Here is a 22991-nt window from a genome sequence, read left to right as displayed (position 1 = left end):
ACATGTTGAACTTGCATCCTGATGTCGTGATCCCGGTATTCATATGGCGGACTGTGGGGTGCCGTGGTAGAAGAGACTAGCGGTACCTGGCTGTTATCCCAGTAATTGAAGTTGTACCCCTGATCCGGGCAGCTATAGGGTTCGGAGGTTGAATCGGGTTCCATCTCGATGCTAGCTGATCAACTGAATGTTTCATCAGATGATTTCTACTTTTATACTTTCGAGAGGGAGTGGGAGAGGAGTGGGACATTGAGTAGGGGTAAATTGCAGTGTGACATAAGACATATTCAATGAGTAGGGGTAAATTGCAAAGTGACATAAGACATATTCAATGAAAGAGATACTTGAATGGATAAAATACAAATGAAATATACTTGTCGATTTCTCTATGAAACATGTCTATTTTTTTATTTTTTAAATTTTCTTCACATGAAATTATTTACAAGTGATTAGAGAACACAAAAATTGATGTGAGGTATTTGTCTAGAAGAACTTGGAATTGAAATAAAAAAATAATAATAATAATAAGAGGAAGTGAAGAAAAATGCTCCAACCATCGCATTGTTCAATGTGTACCAAACCAAAAAACAGTGTACACCCTTTATTTCACTTCCTTTTCCTTTATTCAATATAAACTTAACAAATATAAACTTAAAACTACCATAATTAAATATTCCTAACTAACCTAAAACTAATCTTATATTTACACTTTATCTACAAAAAGAGTGTCCATAACTGTCACTACTTTTTTGTACAGCTCTATCGAAGAGGTCTCTGCTTTACACCTTTCCTGCAGAGATGCATAATTCCGATCTATTTCGGCCATTTCCTTTTGGATTTCCCTCCGTCGGTTATCCATTTCAGCCATTTGTCGCTTCATGGTAACCAACGCGGCCTCGCTAGATCGGGAAGCTCGTTCTGCTTCCTTACATCTCTGCAGAAAAACACTCATCTTTTCACTAACCTCTTCGATAGGCTGTGGCACCAACACCTCAGGATCCGCCGGTGTCGCTGGCAGCGGTGGTAGTCGCACCACCAACGGGGACAATATCACCAACTCCGGGGAAGGAATCCTCGGAGTTTCCACTGCTGCTGGTGCTGCTGCTGGTGTGGAGGCCCTCTTGCGAGAGGTCGAAAAACTACCTGCATAAGGATTAGTCCTATTGCAAGTAGCTCGGTACTTTGAAATAGGACCAACCCTTGCTGCAGGTCGTTGGCAAACCTTCTTCACAGCCCTGACTTCCTCCTCCTCCTCGAATAAGTCAGGGCTAGAAGACCTGCACCTAACTCGCGAACGCGAAGTGGTTGCCTGGTCACCCGTCACCGCTCTCAAAGATGCTGCCTCCTCCTGGTCAGCGGACACCGGCAGAATAGACGCCACAGCATTATTCACCTCCTGTGTATTGGTTGCCATTCTGAAAAAGAAGAAATAATACAAAGTTAGTTGATATAAAAAATAACATTCTTAATTTACTTACTCAAATATCAAGTTGGTCGTTGGAAGCTACTGCCTTGAAGTGGAGTGGACTGCTCTTGATGAGATGACTCCTCGAACTGAATGTTGTAGAGTGCTCTCCGGAGGGTATCGACTTCGATGCGTGAGTGGTGGGAAAATGGTGGGAGCGCACATGCGCGTTGAGGGTAGGGGTGTACATGCGCAAATGTTGGGAGTCGGGGGCGGGGCTTCGGGGAGGGGAGGGGCGGGCTTCGGAAAGGGGGCGGGGCTTCGGGAAGGGGCGGGGTATCCGAAAAGTTGGTGGCGACGGGGGGTTCTACCAAACTTATCGATTGTTTTAGACATTGTGCACTCTACGATGATTCTCTTCAAACTGATATTTCTGTCATTTACATTATACTATATATTGCAGTAATTGATTAGGGAAATAGAAATAATACAAATAAAATTTTAATCATTTTATATTCATTACAGTAATACATATACATACATACATAATACATTAATATCACATTACTTCTATCATATATTATTAATTATAAATGGCTACATAAATATCAATATTGAATTTTCCGGTTTTGAAGATATTGAATGATATTTCAATCATTGATCTCGGCAGATAATAAATTAATCAATTGATCCAATGGAGTCTCCTGAGATTGTGATTGTTGAATAATATTACTTATCCAACGAATGTTCTCATTTGGATCGTTTTCATAAAATTCAATATCATTATGACCCCAAGGAAGAGTGTGGGTAGTATTCGGAATGATAAATCGTTTATCGTCGTGATATGATAATGCAACTTTATTTTTCAATTCAGTATACATATCATGTAACACGCTTCTGAATGAATTCATCTTTCTGAATATCATACCACCTTGTTCGACGATTTTTTGATAATCTTCGCATGTCAATTCATTCTTTATTACAGATCGTTTAACCCCTTTGGCTTTCTTAAATTCACCATCAACAGATTTCACATAATATGCTTTAGCACCTGTACCATAAAAACTCATGATTGGATCATTTGGAAATTCATCTTTGAAGTTACCCAAGACTGAACTTGTTACTGGAATATTGAATTGGTTAACTATACTGTAATTGGATGTATCAAATCTACTTATGTTAGTTTTTATGAATTCATAAAAATTTTCTGTGTTTACTTTAAGAATGAGCGAGTCGGTATCTGTGTAAAGTAAAGAGACATTTTCATCAAAGTGTTGTTTGATGCATCCATAGAAAAAGTCATACATGACTGTTTTAGATAATTCTAATATGGAAAATCCCAAATATAATGGTTTATCGTAATGAACCTTCACTCTACCCAATTGAATGGCAACGAAATTATCAGTGAAAATTGAACAATTTTTGAAATATGGTTTGGCTATGAGAGTGCTGGCACCTATATTTTTCTTTATATTTTCCCAATGTGTAACGAGTCTAACATCAATTCGATTATCTACATTCTCCATTGTCTTTCCATACACCGCATTATTCATTAGTTTATAGAAATCTTTAACAGATTTGTTGTTAGACCTATTACGCATTTCAGTATTAAGATCTATATAGGGTTTCATCCAGCATGATTGTTTGAATTTCAATACTCTATGTGTATTCATTACAATCAATCCATTTTTGACAGCTTGCTGTAGATTCCTATAATGAACAATATATTTTCTTTTATCATTCAAATTTGGAATTAATTTGGGAATTTTCGATTGTGTACGAGGTGGTATTATTTTTTCGACTAAAAATGGAAGGTCAGAATGTTTATCATGCAACTCTTGTGGATAATGAATGTCCACTTCAAATACATACCCATACGGACTATCAGTACTCACATCCATCACATCAAGATTAAGAATTTCATTTGGTGTCAACCATGTAAATTCACTTGTTGGTAGAGGTTGTGACATACTGTGACCGTATAGATTTGTTGCATCTAAATATGTAATGAATGTGGAAGGTTCATTGGGATTATAACTGGGTAAAAATCTATTATTTGCTATATGTTTCCTCTCGCTACATTGACTAATTCCACCTCGTATACCTTTTTGAAAAAAGTGAATCATATCAATGTCAGTTAGTAATTCCAATTCAACATTAGTGAACTTCAACATGGCATCCCATGATAATCCAGGTGCAGTATAATATTGTGCCGGATCTAAGTTATATATCTCTAAACTTGTGGTGCGGAAGTTTTCAAAAATATCACATAGTAGCAATACATCCGACTTCAAATACAAATCAGAGTATTCCCCCAAATTCTGACACTCGAATAAATTCCAAACATTTCTAGCCCTATCATAATCAGTTTCCGATATATGTTCACAATTGAGTGTGTCATAAAACTGATTTTTTGTCGGAAGTAATGGATAATTCAATTTGTCAATGTCATCAACAAAACTATATGGAAATACACCTTTCTGTCTCATCAAATTGAATTTCTCAATTTGTGGGAAATGTTTGTGCATCTCCAAACATTGATCGGAGGTCAAGTTTGCACCCAACTTCTCCAACGGATTAGTCATAAATTTATAACTATCGATAAATCTCATTTTGAGATAATTCTTCCTAACCACACCATCTTTATCGGTATAGCTGTGTGTGAAGAGATGCTTCGTGAAAGATATATATTTCTCTTTAGTTTGCGGGATAACATCAACTTTCTCTTTATTCCTATACAATTCTTTTATGAATAAATGACAATCATAACCACTTAAATTATGAAAAATGATAGGTATGAAGTTTGGTATTTTGAAATTTAAATTACATTTCGAGTGAGCGGCATGTGATCTTTTCTTTCCTGTGACATGACAATGATCTCTTACTTTGACTTCACCATCAGTAAATGCTTTATTACATATACCACAAGTTCTGGCTGCAGCAAACTGTTCTTCTTCTTCGTCAGTTTGTGTATCATCTTCAATGCTACTCACAAATTTCTGAGCTGCATCTACACCCCTATATGTAACAAATTTTGACAAATCATCATTATATGAACACTTTATCAAACAAGCAAATGAATATGGGGCATGTTTGAATGTTTTAATCGTGTATGAACTTTCAGGATTTGGCTCATTCACATGAATCGGTTTAAGCACTGATTCAAAATCAGCATACACTACAAATGGCACCCTCATTTGCCTCTCAAAGTTTTCAAACATTAGTTTATTTTCCGCAACCATTCTACCATATTTATTGATCTTTAAATTAGTAGTTGGTGTTGTGGTACTAATGTGATTACAATCATACATATTATGACGTAAAAGCAATCTCTCATCAGAAAAATATATCAAACATCCGTCACAAAAATATTTTTTCTGTCTATGAGCTGATAGTTGATTAGAAACTAATCTTGAAAGATCTTTGATCCAACAATAGTGACCATTACCGGAGTCATCAGTTATAAACAACAAATTGACATGTCTCCGGAGTCTTCTCTGTGAGTATCGCAATGGACCAATCACTTCATACTTCATTTTACCCTTCTCAAATGTACTCTCTAAACCGTAAACATTAATTGAAATATCATTCCTATCTTCGAATATTTCGATACTCTTATTATTAACTTTAACCGGAAAATCCATACCTGTGACATCTAAAACAGTGGAAAAATGTGGATATGACGTAAGTTCGGACACTCGACTATCTGCAGGATATAATGCTGATGTTATAGCCCAAGCAAAACAATATTGATCTTCATTACGAACATTCACAACAGCTTTCTTCCATTGAATACATTGAGGCAGCTTCACATATGAACGTCCTTCCAGTGGACTGTATTTATTAATGTTGACCTCGAGAAACAATATTTTTTCACAAGTCCAACCTGAATTATAAAAAAAAAAAAATTACTATTCAATCTTATTGAAATTTTTAAAAAATAAATACCTGAGTCACGATCCTGGAACTCAGTCGTTTGAGCCACAATCACATCACGGAATCCATCAAAAACAGCATTCAAATCTGAAGATTGGTCCACTATTTTATTTTGGGAATTAAATGACTTCGTGTCCCTCGAATCATCAGTCTGAAGAATATAATTCCCAAAAACTTCCATATTCACCTTGATGCTTTTATGGATCCTGATGGCTGATTCCAGTAATTCAATGACCTTCTGCCTAATCTCATTGAAAAATGACATGTAGTCACTGGTTACAATCGAACTCTCCACCCTGTATGTAGCAATGCGGCAATTGAATGCATTCGTTATAATTTGAACACCGTCAGACAATTGAACACATGCATTATTTTTATGACTCATGGTTCTTCGGTGAGAATTCACTTGGGTCATAGGAATTGTCACATTACAACAATTGCACGTATACATAGGTGTTGCATTATCCACTCTCACCCGTTTCACTGCAGGCCCTCCTTGGCAACTCTGGAGCTGATGCCGACGAAGATTATCACTACGAGTGAAAGATTTACCACAGTCACAGGAATACATTTTATATAATAGTTCTCACTAACTCACTTGATGTAAACTGACATAGCCAACACTCGTACGCTTCTTAAATACACTCTGATAGGACCCGTCAAGACGTCATAGCCAACCCCACTTCTCAAATACATGCGCCAAGATTACCTCCCAACTGAATGCGATAACAGATGTCGATATACGAGCAAGCAGTGGTCGTTGCGGTCTCGGAGAGGGTAGACGTTAGGCAGACGGTCCTCGGCTGCCGTGGTGTCACCATCGATAGCGGGGCTAGAGCAATGCGTTACATCACAACCTTCATCGCTTCGGGAGAGGTGAGGGCAGACCGATGAATACGCATTACTCTGCCACACGTCGTGGAGTGAACATGTCGCTCTCTAGCCGTTGAACGGTTATTGCTGTGACGTCACTCCACTACTAACTTGGTGCCCTAACACCGATGGAGCATTTATTACTTGGAGGATCTTCGAAGTATGCAGACGTATGTTTGTACACAGACAAACAAGCACATGATGAAACCCTGTACCGTGCATTCTCCTACACACACATAAACACACAAAATCTCATATGAAAAAAAAATCTGAACGATCCATGCACCAGACACTTCAAGGTCACAACGCCTTGACTTCACTGCACAACAAAAAAAGCAAATAACACGTCATATTGGTGGGGGGAGGATTAGAACCGGGAAAAAAATTCTGAACGATCCATACACCACACCCTTCAAGGTCACATCACCTTGACTTCACCAAACAACAACCAATAAAAAAAGCAATTAATACGTCATAGTGGTGGGGGGAGGCCGAGAATCAGCTGTAAACAACTACTATGGTATGAACCTGTTTCTGTTTAAAAGTATAATGATAGCTCTGAAAAAAGTTGTTTTTGTTTCAGTCTTCAATTGTAGCCCTGAAAAGGGCTGTTTTTATTATCCATGCAATGGTATGGACTAATGCTCCTCATCATCATCAGAAACAATAATGATGGTGTCGTCATCTGAATCATCTGAATGAGATGATATACTAATGATGTCGTCCTCATAATCATCTGAATCAGATGATATACTAATGATGTCGTCCTCATAATCATCTGAATCAGATGATATACTAATGACGTCGTCCGCATAATCATCTACATTGTCTAAGTCGTCAACAGCCATCTCAAACTCTGCATCTACTTCGCTCAATTTCTGCGTTGCAGAAATTGAGCGAAGGTTGTACTGAAATGATAGGACGTTGAATCTATTTCGTGTACCTGGATGGGTACTTTACTCGACATTGTGGAAGAATGATGTAGAACTGGGATTGATACTATATTTATATTGGAAAAAATAAAATGGAGGGTTGAAGTGTAAATGTAGAACAATTCAGTGTTTGAAATTCGAAAACACCAAGAATGACGATCTTCATGAAACTCTGAGTGATTATTATGAGAAACTCTGTGTGATTATTATGAGAAACTCTGTGTGATTATTATGAAAACAAAAACTAATAAGAGAGAGGGAGGAAGACACTTCCCCAGCCTCGCAGTGCCTCGTGTACATCAACCAAAAAGTGTGTACTCCGTGGAAGGAAAGGAAAGGAAAGGGTGGAAGAAACGAGGAAACGATTACATATCGTCATCCGAATTGAGGACTTCATCATCAGTCACGATGGGGGATGGTGGAGGACTATCTTCGATGGTGGTTGTGGATGGTTGAGGTCTATCCTCGAATTCCTCGGACTCATCATCAGCGTCATCATCATCGCTATCTCCGGACGGTAGGTTATCATTATCAGAATCCCATTCAGAACCCCGCCAATCGTTAAGGTCCGGATATTCGTTGTCTGATAGGTCCGCTTCATCACTGCCGGTAACAAACAAATTGCACCTGCAATTGATAATCCGATGGTATATCATTGTCGTGCGATATCCTATGAGGTGCCGTCGTTGAGTGAACGACACGCTGCTGGATCGACGCATAGTAAGGCGTCTGATGCTCCTGGAGTCTGTATGGTTCGCTAGTTGAGTCAGGTTGCATGTTGGAGGTGGCTGATCAACTGAATATTCCAACAGATGATTTCTACTTTTATACTTTTGAAAGCGAGGGGGGAGGGGTGGGAAGGAGTGGGGATTAAGTGGGAATGAATTGCAAAATGACATAAGCTATATTCAATGAAAGAGATAATTGAATGAATAAAATACAATATGAATTATACTTATTGATTTCATTGTGAAACATGTCTTTTTTTTTCTTTTTTTCGCAAAAGATTATTTACAAGTGATTAGAGAACACAAAAACTGATGTGAGGTATTTGTCTAGAAGAGCTTGGAATTGAAATAAATAAAAAAAGAAAATAATAATAAGACGAAGTGAAGAAAAATGCTCGAACCATCGCATTGTTCAATGTATACCCAAACCAAAACAATGTACACCCTTTATTTCACTTTTTTTTTTTATTTTTTTTTCAACAATTACAAAAATAAACTCAAACTACCATAATTAAATATTCCTAACTAACATAAAACTAATCTTATATTCACACTGAATCTACGAAAAAAGTGTCCATAATTGTCACTAATTTTTTGTACCGCTCTACCGAAGAGGTCTTTGCTTTACACCTTTCCTGCAGAGATGCATAATTCCGATCTATTTCGGCCATTTCTTTTTCTGATTGTCACCGTCGGTTAACCATTTCAGCCATTTGCCGGTTCATGGTAACCAACGCGGCCTCGCTAGATCCCTACACCTCTGTAGGAAAGTTTTCAACCTTTCACTATCCTCTCCGATAGGCTGTCGCACTGGCACTTGTGGCACCAACACTTGAGGATTCGCCGGTGTTGCTGGCAGCGGCGAAAGCGGCACCGCCAACGGGGTCAATACGATGGGGTCCTCCGGAGAAGACGCCCTCGGTTTTTCCACTACTGCTGCGGGTGACGTGGAGCGTCGTCCAACTACCTGCATAAGGATTAGTCTGTACTTTTCAATACGACTAGATCTAGCTGCAGGTTGTCGACTGACCTTCTTGACAACCCTGTCCTCCTCCTCGAATAAGTCAGGGCTGAGAGATCGGCCCTTACCGCTCGAAGTTGCTGTAGGTTGATGAATGACCTTCTTCTCACCTCTGTCCGCTTGGAATAACTCAGAGCTGAGAGAGCGCCCCCTACCGCTTGACGTTGCTGCCTTCTCCTTGACCACCGGCATGATCGATGCCACAGCATTATTGATTTCCTGTGTGTTGGATGTCATTCTGAAAATCTAAAATAATTCAAAGTTAGTTGATATAAAAAAAATAATAATGTTAACTTACTCTAAATTCTGCTTCTGCACTGCACTGGACTGAGCTGGAGTGGACTGGACTGCTAACGTTGACTTGAGTCGTCGTACTGAATGTTGAGGAGCGCTCTCCTCGGGGTATAAGCATGAATGCGCGAATGGTGGGAATGTAGCGGGGACCCGAAAGTGCAATAGTGGGTGGGGGCGTGCATGCTCAAGTGTTGGGAGTTGAGGGTGGGGTGGTGGACAGGGCTTCGGGGCAGTGGGCGGGGTCTCTGAAAAGTGGGTGGTGACAGTTGGAGGGAGGGCGTGCCCCCCCACCTAGGTAGGCGGGGCCTCCGACCCTGGATAAACGCGCGCTTTGTGCGCGAAATGCATTCTAACATTTGGATTAATGTCCTATCCTAACCAAACGTATGTATGGATCTAACCTAACGTATGTATTAACCTAACCTGACATAATGTAACCTAACCTAACATAATGTAACCTAACCTAACCTAATTATCATAACCTAACGTATGTATGGAACTAACCTAACGTATGTATGAACCTAACCTAACATAATGTAACCTAACCTAACCAAACCTGATCTATCCTAACCTAACGTATGTATGAACGTAACATGTGTATAAACCTAACTTAACAAAATGTAATCTAACCTAACCTACCATAATGCGGGAAAACACGCGCGGAATACATTCACCATGTTCGTTCAATTAATACATCTTTTGGTTTTGGTTCTATTATTCTAATATTTGGATTGATGTCCAGTCCTGGATATCCCAGTCCATCTGATGACTTGGGTTTATGTTTTTTCTCCAAAACTACAACTCTCTGTTCCATTGTAGACGCTGTTATGTCAGACATTTTCATTTCTACATCACTTTTAAGATTATCATATTTACGAGCCAAAGTTATCCTCGCTTCTTGTAACGAAATACTTGATTAGTGATTGAGTATACATTACATTACATTATACATTATCATTATTATTGTTATCAATATTTTTGTTGTTATTCAAGTGGTTATTATTTAGAACAACGGAAGATCCTGTATATTTTATTCTACTCCAGTTGATTAGTCATTTAGGGTTGGGTCAGACATACGCTTTGTTTCTTTGTCTTTAGATTCTTATGTAAACGTGAGTAATCGAAAGAATGATTAGAAAATATATTTGGGCAGAATAAAGCATACTTTTGAACAGTGAACATCGTTTAATTTATTTTCCGCTGTTACACTCTGCAATTTTATCATCGAATGCTTGACGTGCATCGCGAGAAATATTACCAATTGTGGATTGTATTCCAGCTTGTAGGGCTAGGAGTATGACCTCTTTTGTTCCATTAATTTCCCCCTCAAGATATGATACAGTTACACAATCACTCTTGTCAATTGGTTCGCTTGTATTTTTCAATATTTTTCATAATGTCATAATGACCATCTTTTGTTAATTTAAATCCATTCCCGGGAGGACCTCGAATGACATTACCACCACATTTTCTTTTTCTACCAAACTTATCTATCGTTTTAGACATTGTGCACCCTAAGATGATTCTTTTCAAACTGATATTTCTTTCATTCACATTATGTTATATACTTTGCAGTAATTGGTTAGGAAAAATATAAGTAAAACAAATAACATATTTTTTTATCATTTTTATATTCATCAAAGTGACTTGGCAAAAGTAATACTTCAATGTAAAAAAATCACACTGAAATAATCACAAATAATGAATGTTCCGGTTTGAAGGAAAAAGCAACAACACTTCGAATGATAATTCAGTTATTCATCTCGGCAGTCAACAAATTAATTAGTTGGTCTAAGGCGCTCTCTTGAGAAAAAGAATGAACGATTTCAGACACCCAAAGAACGTTGTCATCAGGATCATTTCGATAAAACTCTATATTGCTATGACCCCATGGAAGAGTTCGAGTGGTATTCGGAATGATGAATCTTTTGTTGAATCTTTTCAATGTAAATATCATGCAATACGCTTCTGAATGAGTTCATCTTCCTGAATATCATACCTCCTTCTTCGATGATTTTTTCATAATCTTCACATGTCAATTCATCCTTCATAACAGATCGTTTGACGCCTTTGGCCTTCTTCAGTTCACCATCAATAGATTTCACATAATACGTTTTAGCACCTGTACCGTAAAAGCTGATTATTGGATCATTTGGGAATTCATCCTTGAAATTACCCAGAACTGACTTTGTCACTGGAATAATGAATTGGTTTCCTATTTTATAATTGGATGTATCGACCGTATTTATATTATTTTTGATAAATTCATAGAAAATGTCTGTATTTACTTTGAGAATAAGGGAGTCGGTATCAGTATAGGGTAAGGACGCATCTTATCCAAACTGTTGTTTGATACATCCATAGAAAAAATCATACATAACTGTTTTGGATAATTCCAGAATGGAAAATCCCAAATACAGTGGTTTATCATAATGAACTTTTACTCCAGCCAATTGAATGGCAACAAAATTTTCTATAAAAATGGAGTATTTTTTAAAATTTGGTCGGGATATGGGACAACTAGCACCTAAAGTTCTTTTTATATTTTCCCAATGTGTAATGAGTCTAACATCAATTCTATTGTCTAGGTTTTTCATTGTTTTTCCATAGACTGCATTATTCATTAGTTTGCAGAAATCTTTTTCAGATTTGTTATTAGATCGATTACGCATTTCAGTATTCAAATCTTGTATAGGACTTCATTCAACATGATTGCTTGAACCTCAATACTCTATGTGTGTTCATCACTATCAAGTCATGATTGACAGCTTGCTGTAAGTTTCTATAGAGAACAATATATTTTTTTTCATCGTTTGAATTTGGAATTGATTTGGGAACTTTCGATTTTGCATATGGAGGTATGAAACGTTCAACTAAGAATGGAAAATTGGAATGTTTTTCGTGAAGTTCTTAGAGATAATATATATCAACTTCCAATACATATCCATAAGGATCAACATCAACATTCATTATATCAAAATTGAGAATTTCATGAGGTGTTGTTACAGTTCATTTTCCCAGTAGTCTTATTATAGTTGAATTCCTAATAACAAGCAACTTATTTCCGAACGTTGGTAACTGAAGTTAATGAAATTTCCCTATCATTCAATAATTTCTTTTTCAAAAATATAATTATAAATCTCCCGGTATTTTATTCATTGGTCTCCGTGCGAACTATCGAATACAATCTATGCCCGCGCTACGCCTACCCTATTCCTTCGAATGAAAGGTGCGAATTCAACAAAGACAGGGAAACGGTCAAGTGTCTTCTCTCGTTTCCTCGAATCCTTCCAGCAAATATTAAGTTTTTTTCAAATAGGTTTGTTGATCATTCGTTCCTCGAATTTTGTAATTCTCGGTGCACAGTGAAAATAGGACATTCAGTCAGTAAGCGAGTGTACTGGAGATCAGCGACTTGGTATTGTTATAAAGTTTTGTCGATTTGAGAATTATTGCAGATATGAATCATCATATAGGAATTAGTTTGATGCTCCAATTGATAACAATCCTGAAATCTTCTGCTTCTATGGATTAATGCACTGAACTCTACTGAAGGAAATTTTGTGTCTTATCATTTTCTTTTGGAAACCTACTATTGAGTAAATGAACCCTCTAATATTGAGGTAAGGCAAAAACAAACATTGAAAATAACTATTCATCTTTCTTGTTGTGTTATATGCTAAGATTCGAATGGTATAATTTTTAGGGTTCCACTTTTGGATTTTTCATTTCCTTGAATGCACCACAGATCACTTTCTATTTATTGCTCGACGATAGATTGTCTGGGTGAAATAGGAAAAAGTCCTCAAGTCCCGCCAAGCTAAGATCCGAAGTATTGTCGTAGGATCGGTATTCGTGAGGACTATTTGGTCTATATTTTTTTATACAATATTGCAAGAAGGATACGTCCGGTAAGTGAGTATTTCTTTATTGTTTATCTATAATTTCTACCGCTGGGATTGCTGCTACGATACTGCAAAAACCAAGAAATACCAGTGCAGGCTCTTCCTTAATTATGAACATTTTATTATCACCTGAATATATGAGACCATATTTTCTTATGTCATAATAATAATAGTTTTACTTTGTGAGCCAATTATACCTATATTTGGAGATTCATATATGAACGATATGTTGTCATTTATTAACCATAGTTATCAACCTGTTTTGGTTAAGGGATATCTAGTAAATCAATTCTTTTTATTGGACATTAAGTGTTGATTATTTATGATCGGTTGTTATTTATAATTTTCGATTATATTTCTTTCCCGTTTAAGTAAGTTTCTTGGCGACACAAAACCGTATTAAACGGGTGGCGCCCCTTTATTTTATATAACATTTCTTTTTTTTTTGAGTTCCCACGCCCACACCACTGAGTGAGCAGGCTGGTTTTGGTCAAGAAACAATAATGCAGCATAATTTCAGATATTTATAGAATCATTTTCATCTCATTGTAGATGAAGGTTCATATTGGAATTGCCCCCGTAACAGTGTTAACCATGAAAATTCACCTGTTGGTAATGATTGTGACATGCTGTGACCATATAGATTTGTTGCATCCAAATATGAAATCAATGAAGATGGTTCATTTGGATTATAATTCGGTAAAAATTTATTGTTCGCTTTATGTTTCCTTTCACTACATTGACTGATTCCACCACGAATACCTTTTTGAAAGAAGTGAACCATATCAATGTCAGTTAGTAATTCCAATTCAATATTAGTATATTTCAACATGGCATCCCATGATAATCCGGGTGTGATGAAGTATTGTGCCGAATCCAATTTATATTTATCAACAGATATATTTCTGAAGTTTTTTCAAAAATGTCACATAATAGTTACACATCTGACTTTAAATATAAATCAGAGTATTCACTCAAATTCTGACATTCGAACAAATTCCAAACAAGTTGAGCTCTCCCATAATCATTATCTGATATATGTTCACAATTGAGTTTATCATAAAATTGATATTTGGTTGGAAGTCTTGGATGATTCAGTTTGTCGATATCATCAACAAAACTATAGGAAAATACACCTTTCTTTCTCATTAAATTGAAATTTTCAATTTGTGGGAAATGTTTGCGCATCTCGATACACTGATCAGATATTAAATTGGCTCCTAAATTCTCCAAAGAACTAGACATGAATCTGGAATTATCAATGAATCTCATTTTCGAATGATTCTTCTCCACCCTACCATCTTTATCCGTTTAGGAATGTGTATAGAGATGTTTCGTGAAAGATATATATTTCTCATTAGTTTGTGGGATGACATCCACTTCATCTTTGTTTTTATACAATTCCTTCATGAATAAGTGACAATCATATCCACCCAGATTGTGAAAAATAATAGAAATGAAATTTGGTAATTCAAAATTCAAATAACATGATGAATGAGCAGCAGGGTACCTTTTTTTCCTGTGAGATGACAATGATCCCTCACTTTAACTTCACCATCATTGAATTGTTTAGAATAAATGCCACAATTTGTAGCAGAAGTAAACTGTTCCTCTTCCTCAGGAGTTGGTGCATCCATAGGAATAGGAAACCTGAGATGATTTTCATAAATATTTTTCAAATCATCTTCAATTTTGCTGACGAATTTCTGGGCTGCATCCACACCACAATACGATACAAATTTTGACAAATCATCATTGTTTGAACATTTAATCAAATAAGCAAATGAAAAGGCTCATGTTTGAATGTCTTGATCGAGTACGAGTATTCAGGATTTGGCTTAGTGGTTTGAATCGGCTTGAGTACTGATTCGAAATTGGCATAAACTACAGAAGGTAGCTTCATTTGTTTCTCAAAGTTTTCAAACGTTATTATATTTTCAGGCACCATTTTCCCATATTTATTGACTTTGAAATTGGTTGATGGTGTTGTAGTACTCAAGTGATTACAATCATTTATCTTATGACGTAATAGTAATTGCTCATTAGAAAAATATAATAAACATCCATCACAAAAATATTTCTTATGTTCATGAGCCGATAATTGTCTTGAAACTAATCTTAAAAGATCTTTGATCCAACAATAATGACTATTATCGAAATCATCTGTGATAAGTAACAAATTGACATGTCTCCTAAGTCTTCTCTGAGAGTAACACAATGGTCCAATTATTTCATACATTATTTTACCCTTCTCAAATTTACTTTCTGAACCGTACACATTAACTGAAATATCATTCTAGTCCTCAAATTTCACAATATCCTTCAGATTTACCGGAAAATTCATACCTGTTACATCTATGACAGTATTGAAATGTGGATATGATGAAACTTCTGACGTTCTATCGATTGCAGGATGTAGTGCTGAAGTGATAGCCCATGCAAAATAATGCTGATCTTCATTACGGACATTAACCACGGCCTTGCTACGCTCGATACATTCAGGTAGCTTCAAATATGAACATCCACTGAGCGGGCTGTATTTATTGATGTTCACCTCCAGAAACATGATTTTTTCACAAGTCCAACCTTAAATACAAATCAAAATTACTGATACATCCAATTAAAACTTGGTAGAAATGCTTACCTGAATCAGGTTCCTGGAATTCTGTAGTTTGAGCGATAATCCCATTTCGAAATCCATCAAATAAGGAATTCAAATCAGTAGATTGGTCAACTGTTCTATTCTGAGAGTTAAATGATTTGGTTTCCTCCAGGCCTTGCTTTTGCAGAATATAACTCCCAAATAGTTCCATATTCACTTTGATGATATTGTGAACCCCGATAGCTGATTCCAATAATTCTATAACTTTCTGTCTGATTCTGTTAAAGAATAACATGTAATCGGTGGAAACAATGGAACTCTGCACCCTGTATGTAGCAATCCGACGCTTGAAAGCACCCTTTATAATTTCAACACCATCCCTGAATTGTACACATGCATTATTCTTATGTTGCAGACTTCTATTGTGAGAATTCACTTGAATCCATGGAATCGTCACAATTCAACAATAACATGTGTACATAGGTATTGCAGCGTCATCTAATCTCACTCGTTTCACTGATGGACCTCCTTGGCAACTCTGGAGCTGATGACGACGAAGGTTGTCACTACGAGTAAAAGATTTACCACATTCACAAGAATACATTTTCTATGATATGTTCCCACTAACTCACTCGATGAAAACTGGCATAACCGACACTCACTCGCTTCTTAAATAGCACAGTCCTCGCCGCCTGCGCGTCACCATCGAGAGTGAGGGTAGAGTCATGCTTTACGTCATAGCCATCACCACATCGAGGAAGGTAAGAGCACATCGATGAATACGCAATACTCAACCACACACCGTGGAGTGCACATCTAGCTCTCCTACCGATGAACGGTTGCTGCTGGGGTAGAGCGATACGTTACGTCACAGCCTTCACTACATCGAGAGAGAGGTGAGGGCAGACCGATGAATACGCATTACTCAGCCACACGTTGTGGAGTGAACATCTTGCTCTCTTACCGTTGAACGGTTGTTGCTGTGACGTCACACCACTACTAACTTGGTGGGCTCACACCGATGTAATATTCATTACTTGGAGGATCTTCGAAGTATGCAGACGTATGTTTGTACATAGACAAGAACATGATGAAACCCTGTACCGTGCATTCTCTCTCACACACACACACACACACACACACAAAATCTCAAATGAAAAAAAAATCTGAACGATCCATGCACCAGACACTTCAAGGTCACATCGCCTTGACTTCATAAACAACAACAAAAAGCAATTAATACGTCATAGTGGTGAGGGCAGACTTGGAACCGGAAAAAAAATTCTGAACGATCTATGTACCAGTCACTTCAAGGTCACCTTGAGTTCACTAAACAACAACAACAAAAAATCAATTAATACGTCATAGTGGTGGGAGGAGGCTTAGAACCGGCTCAAATCTCCTACTTTCATCTTCATCATCAGAGTTATTATTTTCATCTTCATTTCGATAACAAAATTGCTCTGAATTTCAAAATCCGAATTCGCATTATTTACTGAGCTGTAAGCCTGAAAATTTGGGAAAACCCAAGGAAATCGTTAATTTTTATAAACAAATGCCTAAAACAACAAATTACCAGTAATTAAAAAATATATGCAAGATGACATTTGAAAGATGATTTGATTGTCTACAAAAAGGACCCGAATGTTTATTGTCGTATCTCTGATAGTTCAAAAGTTATTTAAGCATCAAAGTCAACAAATGGATCAGCTGGTGCAACTTTTGCAGCAAAATTGAATAAGTAATGGGAAAATTTTTCTTCGATATTTTTATGCTCTTGGGTGTTTTTATAATTTTTATAACTTTCAAGAATTTGTTTACAACAAATTATTGAGTAAATAAACAATGCAATTGTTAATTGATTTTTTTTGTAATTTTGTAGAGAACTGTTAATTATGATTTTAGGAAAGGAAAAATGTCTTTAATAATTATTTAAACAGTAGATATATAAAAAAGCGATTAAAAACAATTAATATTTTCATTAAGACATTTTTTTAAATATTATAATCGACATTTCTCTATGAAGTTGTGGATTTTTCTTTAAATATTGAAATAGTCCATTTTTTCATAAAAAAATTATGAACAATTTATTTGTTTCAGTTTATGAATGTCTTTTATCGACATAAGAAGGAATTAACAATTGTCTTAGTTATTGAAAAATCAACTTTAATGAAAAATTCCAACAGAAATCAGTTTTCTATGCTGTTTAAATTATATCATGATTTTTTTAAATTTTTCTATTCACTTTAAGTACCTCAAAAAAATTATTTTCAAGTTACGTACTCGTACTCTCCATTATTTACAATTAAAATTGTAAAATTGTAAAACCGAACATCGCTTGTTTGGGTCTTTATTTGTTTATAATTTTTAGAATTTTTTATGATTTATCACTTGAAAAAACTGATCCAAAGGTACGATGAGCACAAAAAGTCATACATAAACCCTCGCAACACACGCCATACAAAACAAACATAATTTCCCCCCACCAGAGAACATAAAACTCACATAAAACAAGTCAATAAGGAAAACAGCATGGACATTTGGGAAAACTCAAATATCCATAAATTTAACAGTTATAAATCAATATTGAGGTGTAAAAATAACGATTTGGTGTTGGGAAAAAACTCCAGTAATATTCATTACTACACCAAAAGTTTCAAACAGTACATCATAAGTTATAAATCACTTATCGAGGAACAAGTACAAATCAAAACACAACAAGACCTAACATTCAATATATTAAACAAATCAAGACACACTCCTAGAAACAATAAAACTAGAGAAGATCCAACACAAAGAATAGTACCTGACGTAATTCAAATACAGGCAAGTTTACCTGAAGTATCTGAAGTACCTGTTGTCGTGAAACAAAACTAGTTTGAAATTTCACGAGCTCCAGTATAAGGACCGCCCACTCAGAATGAACAACACGAAAACGCGGAAAAACGTTGCTTTTCCCAAGATATTTCAGCTTAGTTTTGAAAATTAAGATATGAAATGTCGTTTCCTAAGCGATAGAAAAATCTTTTGCAAGATTATTAGTCTTCGCTAATTTTTAAATAGGGAAAACGCTGATTTTACGGAAAATGGCTTTTTCAGTTAGCTAGATAGGGAAATCGTGCTTTCTTCAAAGAAGCATCGATAGAGATTCTTAGCAGCCATCGTTTGACACCTCGATCACGTTTCCAGTGCTCGTGGGTCAATTTTTATTAGCATTCGAGTTTGAAAAATGTAAGATTTTTCAAACGCACATTTTTGCAAGAAGGAACAGGAATATCGAGACGCGGCATAAGACTTTTTGTCTTAGGATGCCGAGATCTATATGAAATCAAGGAAAACGAAAATTCAGGTTTTTCGTGATTTTCCGAAGATTTCCGAGTGAGGCCGAAGACTGTTAGATTTCATTTATCGTACAACGCAAAATGAGGAAGCGAAACGAAACATGAAAAGAATGAGACAGAAACAGCGGCATATAGACGTCAATGGAAATTAGCAGAGCGGTATTCCTACTTCAAAGCCCAGCGCCTGCATAAAAACAGGTCGTAAACGCTGGCAAATCCATACGAAATGAGTTTTTTTCGTAGTGGAACTATTGAAAGTAGGTCAGTCAGGATCGCACGGCTTTTGCGATCTCTGGTTGGCTGAAAGTGGCGCGGAAGAGAGCCCGTTTATTTAGGATAAATATGCGGAGTTCCGAGTTACGATAGTTAGTCGAAGTCAAAGTAGTGAACAAGTAACAACGATTTAAAATATCCGAAGATATTTTAAAAGTTTCAAGTTGCGGTCAGGATTTTTTGAATGAATTCGAGTCTCTGGTTCTTCTCAGAACTAAATAGAGACAAAACACATCATTGGAGTCTTCAGGAAGCTGCGGTTAACACTATATAGCCAATTTGGAGGAATTTTTACTGGAATTTGGAATTCTCAGGATCCCTTGAAACCAAATCAGGATATATTAGTGGCTGGATATTTATTAGAGGAATTCCAGGACCGTGGATATTTTGGGAGCTGTTAAACCGGATACTGGAGCAGACTACTGGTCGAATATATTATTATTGCACATAACCATATTTTACGCTTGTCCAGGTTCCTTTTGGCACCCCGCCGAAGGAAAGCAGCCCAAATCCTGCAAAGGAAGAGCAGGTCCCTACTAAAGTTGCTCGGTCTCACCCACCCGATCACCTTGCGGTGTTAAAGATCGAGGTGTTTAGAGATTAAACTCGAGAGGGTCAAGACATCATTAGTTACGTCCTTCGGGTGAACGACTCAACTTAACCGTTGGGACCTTTCCAGGACTTCGATACCTTTCCACCTAATCCTGCGAGCGGCCCTCATCCTAGGGTGCTGTTCAACCGATAGGCCCCTTATTCCTACATCACTAGCTCAGTTCACCCTGTAGGCCTTGGTTAGGAAAGTAGCTTTCGCGAACCAAGGGTGAACTTAAAAACATAGATTTCCGTGAATCCTACCCTCTGACTATTTCCTCGTCAGAGTCATATTAGGGACTTTTGAAATCGAAATGCAGACTAGGACAAAACACGCGCGAGCGCAACTTGCCGAGAATACGCCAGTGCCAAATCGCGAGACCATAAGTTTCGGTCAAACTAACTTCCTGTCAGACATTTTTAGCCGCCTGAGTGCGACTCCTACGAGCCGACAAGGAACCCCTTTGGAATCTGGTTTCACAGGAAACAGTATTCCCAGAACTCCGGTAGGATCAGCCAGTCTGAGGCTAGGTTCTACTCACCGTTCTTTTTCAATAAACGAGGACATCAGTGCCTCTCCCTTGGTCGCAGAGCGACAAACCGTGGGCATTGGTGGTTTTTCGGCAAGCCGAATAATTCGAGAATTCGACAAGTCTCAAAGGACAAAGCTGTCCTCAAATCGCGATAAAACAACGCGAAATAGCATGTTGGAATTAAACCGCATTAGGGAAAATAAAACCTCGGCGATGAGAAGGATTGATCTCTTACATGCGGAAGTAGAACGTCAGGAGACGTTGCTACAGAAAACTGGACACCATCTCCGAGGAGATGCACCAGCTAGACCGCAAAGCGAACCCCAATTAGGGCTTCGCGCGATGCTAGCGATGCGAGCACGATCCCCTATGCTGAGATCGGCTCCGAAACTACGAAATTCGCAATTTTGTTCCCAACCGGAACAAAAGGCAGAAATCGGAGATTTTTGCCGACGGCGAAAACCGGAAGGAGTGTTCCCTCCGAATCCGACAATTCTGCCTGAACGCGAGATAATAAGACACATGACGGAAGAGTTACCCACTTATGTGGTAACCAGGAGTCCGAAGATACACAGGGTGTACAGCCATCCTGTAGAAATAGCATGTGCACAGGAAATAAAGCCATTGTCGAACCCGACAAGAGATTCATGCTACGGACAGCGTTTTCAAAGCAACGAAGGCTTTGGAGATGCTGGCCACATGGAAATGGAACAAAGCGTCGAAGCACAGGTCGTCCGACGCCAGGCGTCGCGATGCCCCCAGGTTGGAGCATTTAGCGATCCCTGGGAGGAGAGGGGTGCGTTGCGCACAGGAGCGCCTCGCATCCTGAACCAGCTGGATACTGACGACCTAGCGGAAGCGCTAGGGGGTGGTGGAATGCCAGGGGGTCACCCTGAAGTCGAGAGAGGCTTGGGGGTGGCTTCATGGCGGGGTCAGTACCTCCAAAAGGAGTCATATGTTTCAAGAGAGCTAACTGAAGCAAACCAACCTCCCGTCGTACTCAGACAGGAACTGAGTCCCAAAATCCCTGGGGCTCAGGTCTGGGAGGCCAGCCGGCCGTTACGGCGAACGGTACGCGCGGTCGGAGGGGGCGGAGTCGTAGGACACGCCCCCTCGATGCAAATCGACCCCGATGTAAGTGTTACCGGAGGACATGTCGCCCAAAGTGTGGGGCTGGAGCACGAGGACGTGCCCAGGAAGGCCAGAAGGCCAACCCGAATTCACGAGGGGGAGACAATGGCAGAACGGGTTGTGTGTGATCCCGAATTGTTCAAAAACACTCTGGCGCCTAACATCAACGTTTTCAATGACCAGTACTGGGCGGGTACTGATGACGTACATGAGGTACGAAACTCCGTTCAGGCGGAAATTAGGCAAAGGAGAGGGTGCGGGATAGCTGAAGAGGGTGCATGGGGAATGCAACCTCCACGAGCTGACGCACGAGTGCCATTGCTGCAAACAACCGGACAACAGGAAGTTGATAAACCGGCCGATAAAATGGAAGAATTGTTCACCCGATTGGTGACGGTTCTGGAGAGTCGCAGAGAGCCACAGAGAGGTTCGGAAAGCGATTCTCAAATTTCGAAAAAGGTCAAGGTGCCTTCTCCTACCTTTAGCGGACTGGAGAATGAGGACCCCTTTGACTTTTGCAAGAAAGCTGAAGAGCAGCTTTTGGAATTACACCCTTCAGTGTGGGTAGCGACAGCCGGACAGTGGCTGAAAGGCGCAGCAGCGCAATGGTTCACGCCCTACAGGAATATGACCCTGGATTGGGCATTTTTCACAAACCGTCTACAAGAGCGTTTTGATAATGAACTCTTGGTGAGTTCATTAGAAAGCAGCTTGTACGGAGTGGACCAGAAAAAGGGCGAATTCATAACGTCTTTCATATTGAATAAACTGGGTCTAGCCAGGAGGCTATACCCGGAGATGGAAGAACGAAGGATCGTTCAACTAATCATGAACAGGATGTGTGCAGAGGTGAAGGTTCACCTCCAACTGCACACATTCACCACCATTGAAGAACTGACCCAGAAGGCAGTGGCTGTGGAGTCACTGCTAAGAGGCAGTGTCAAGGAAAACAGCAGTGGCACAAATCGTCGAAACTACTACGAGGACAGAGAGCCTCGTCGTAGCAACGCGGGAAGCCACGACAAAGGGGGTCAAAGAATGGACCCGCCTAAACCAAACCACAACGAGGACAGAGGGCCTCGTCGTGGCATCGATGGAAGAAACAGAGGATGGGACAAAGGAGGCCGAAGAGAGGACTCGTCTCAACAACCTCGTCAGCGGCAGGAGCCGATCGGGGCTAGCAAGAGCCCGGAAATCAGGAATGCAGGAGGCAACAGACCAGGGGAGGGCAGGCCAGCACCCTCATCAGGGTGTCTGGTCTGCAAAGGACCTCACTGGGCCCGAGATTGCCCGAAGCAACGGCAGACGACTGCCAATAGTGATGGAAAGCGATACCAGGCGAAGACAAAGCCTGATGGGAACGCAGTCGCGCGGGTGGTCGAAGCGACTCGACCGCGCGACAGCAATAAGGAACAGCAGAAGCCGT

The 22991-nt window shown here is 38.7% G+C and overlaps 2 protein-coding genes across 3 annotated transcripts in view; both read right to left on the bottom strand.

Moving 5' to 3' along the window:
- The window catches only part of BckdhB (Branched chain keto acid dehydrogenase E1 subunit beta), a 127946-nt gene that overhangs the window by 73119 nt on the left and 31836 nt on the right, over positions 1-22991 (bottom strand). The gene's annotated exons all lie outside the window — the stretch shown is intronic.
- On the bottom strand, positions 1776-17590 carry LOC141482072 (uncharacterized). Of its 2 annotated transcripts, none has more exons than XM_074174655.1 (2): positions 15739-17590; positions 1776-15680 (listed from the first exon to the last, which is right to left on the bottom strand). In XM_074174655.1, exons 1-2 carry the CDS (start codon positions 15989-15991, stop codon positions 15391-15393), a joined length of 543 nt encoding a protein of 180 aa, XP_074030756.1. In that variant the 5' UTR covers positions 15992-17590; the 3' UTR covers positions 1776-15390. Both variants share the same exon structure in this region, with proteins under 2 accessions (XP_074030756.1, XP_074030757.1).

The sequence above is a fragment of the Leptinotarsa decemlineata genome, unplaced genomic scaffold (genome assembly GCF_025532065.1).
Source record: "Leptinotarsa decemlineata unplaced genomic scaffold, Ldec_3_MD MMD2_tig00000690_RagTag_RagTag, whole genome shotgun sequence".
NCBI lineage: Eukaryota > Metazoa > Arthropoda > Insecta > Coleoptera > Chrysomelidae > Leptinotarsa > Leptinotarsa decemlineata.
Note: the sequence above shows the minus strand (reverse complement) of the source record. Positions and strands in the feature narration are given on the sequence as shown.

What these genes read in the sequence shown, in the direction of transcription:
- LOC141482072 (XM_074174655.1), bottom strand. Translation starts at nt 15,991, where the DNA reads ATGTTATTCTTTAACAGAATCAGACAGAAAGTTATAGAATTATTGGAA. An exon ending in ATTCCAGGAACCTGATTCAG is followed by an intron (nt 15,681 to 15,738) that starts GTAAGCATTTCT and finishes TTTGTATTTAAG; the next exon opens with GTTGGACTTGTGAAAAAATC.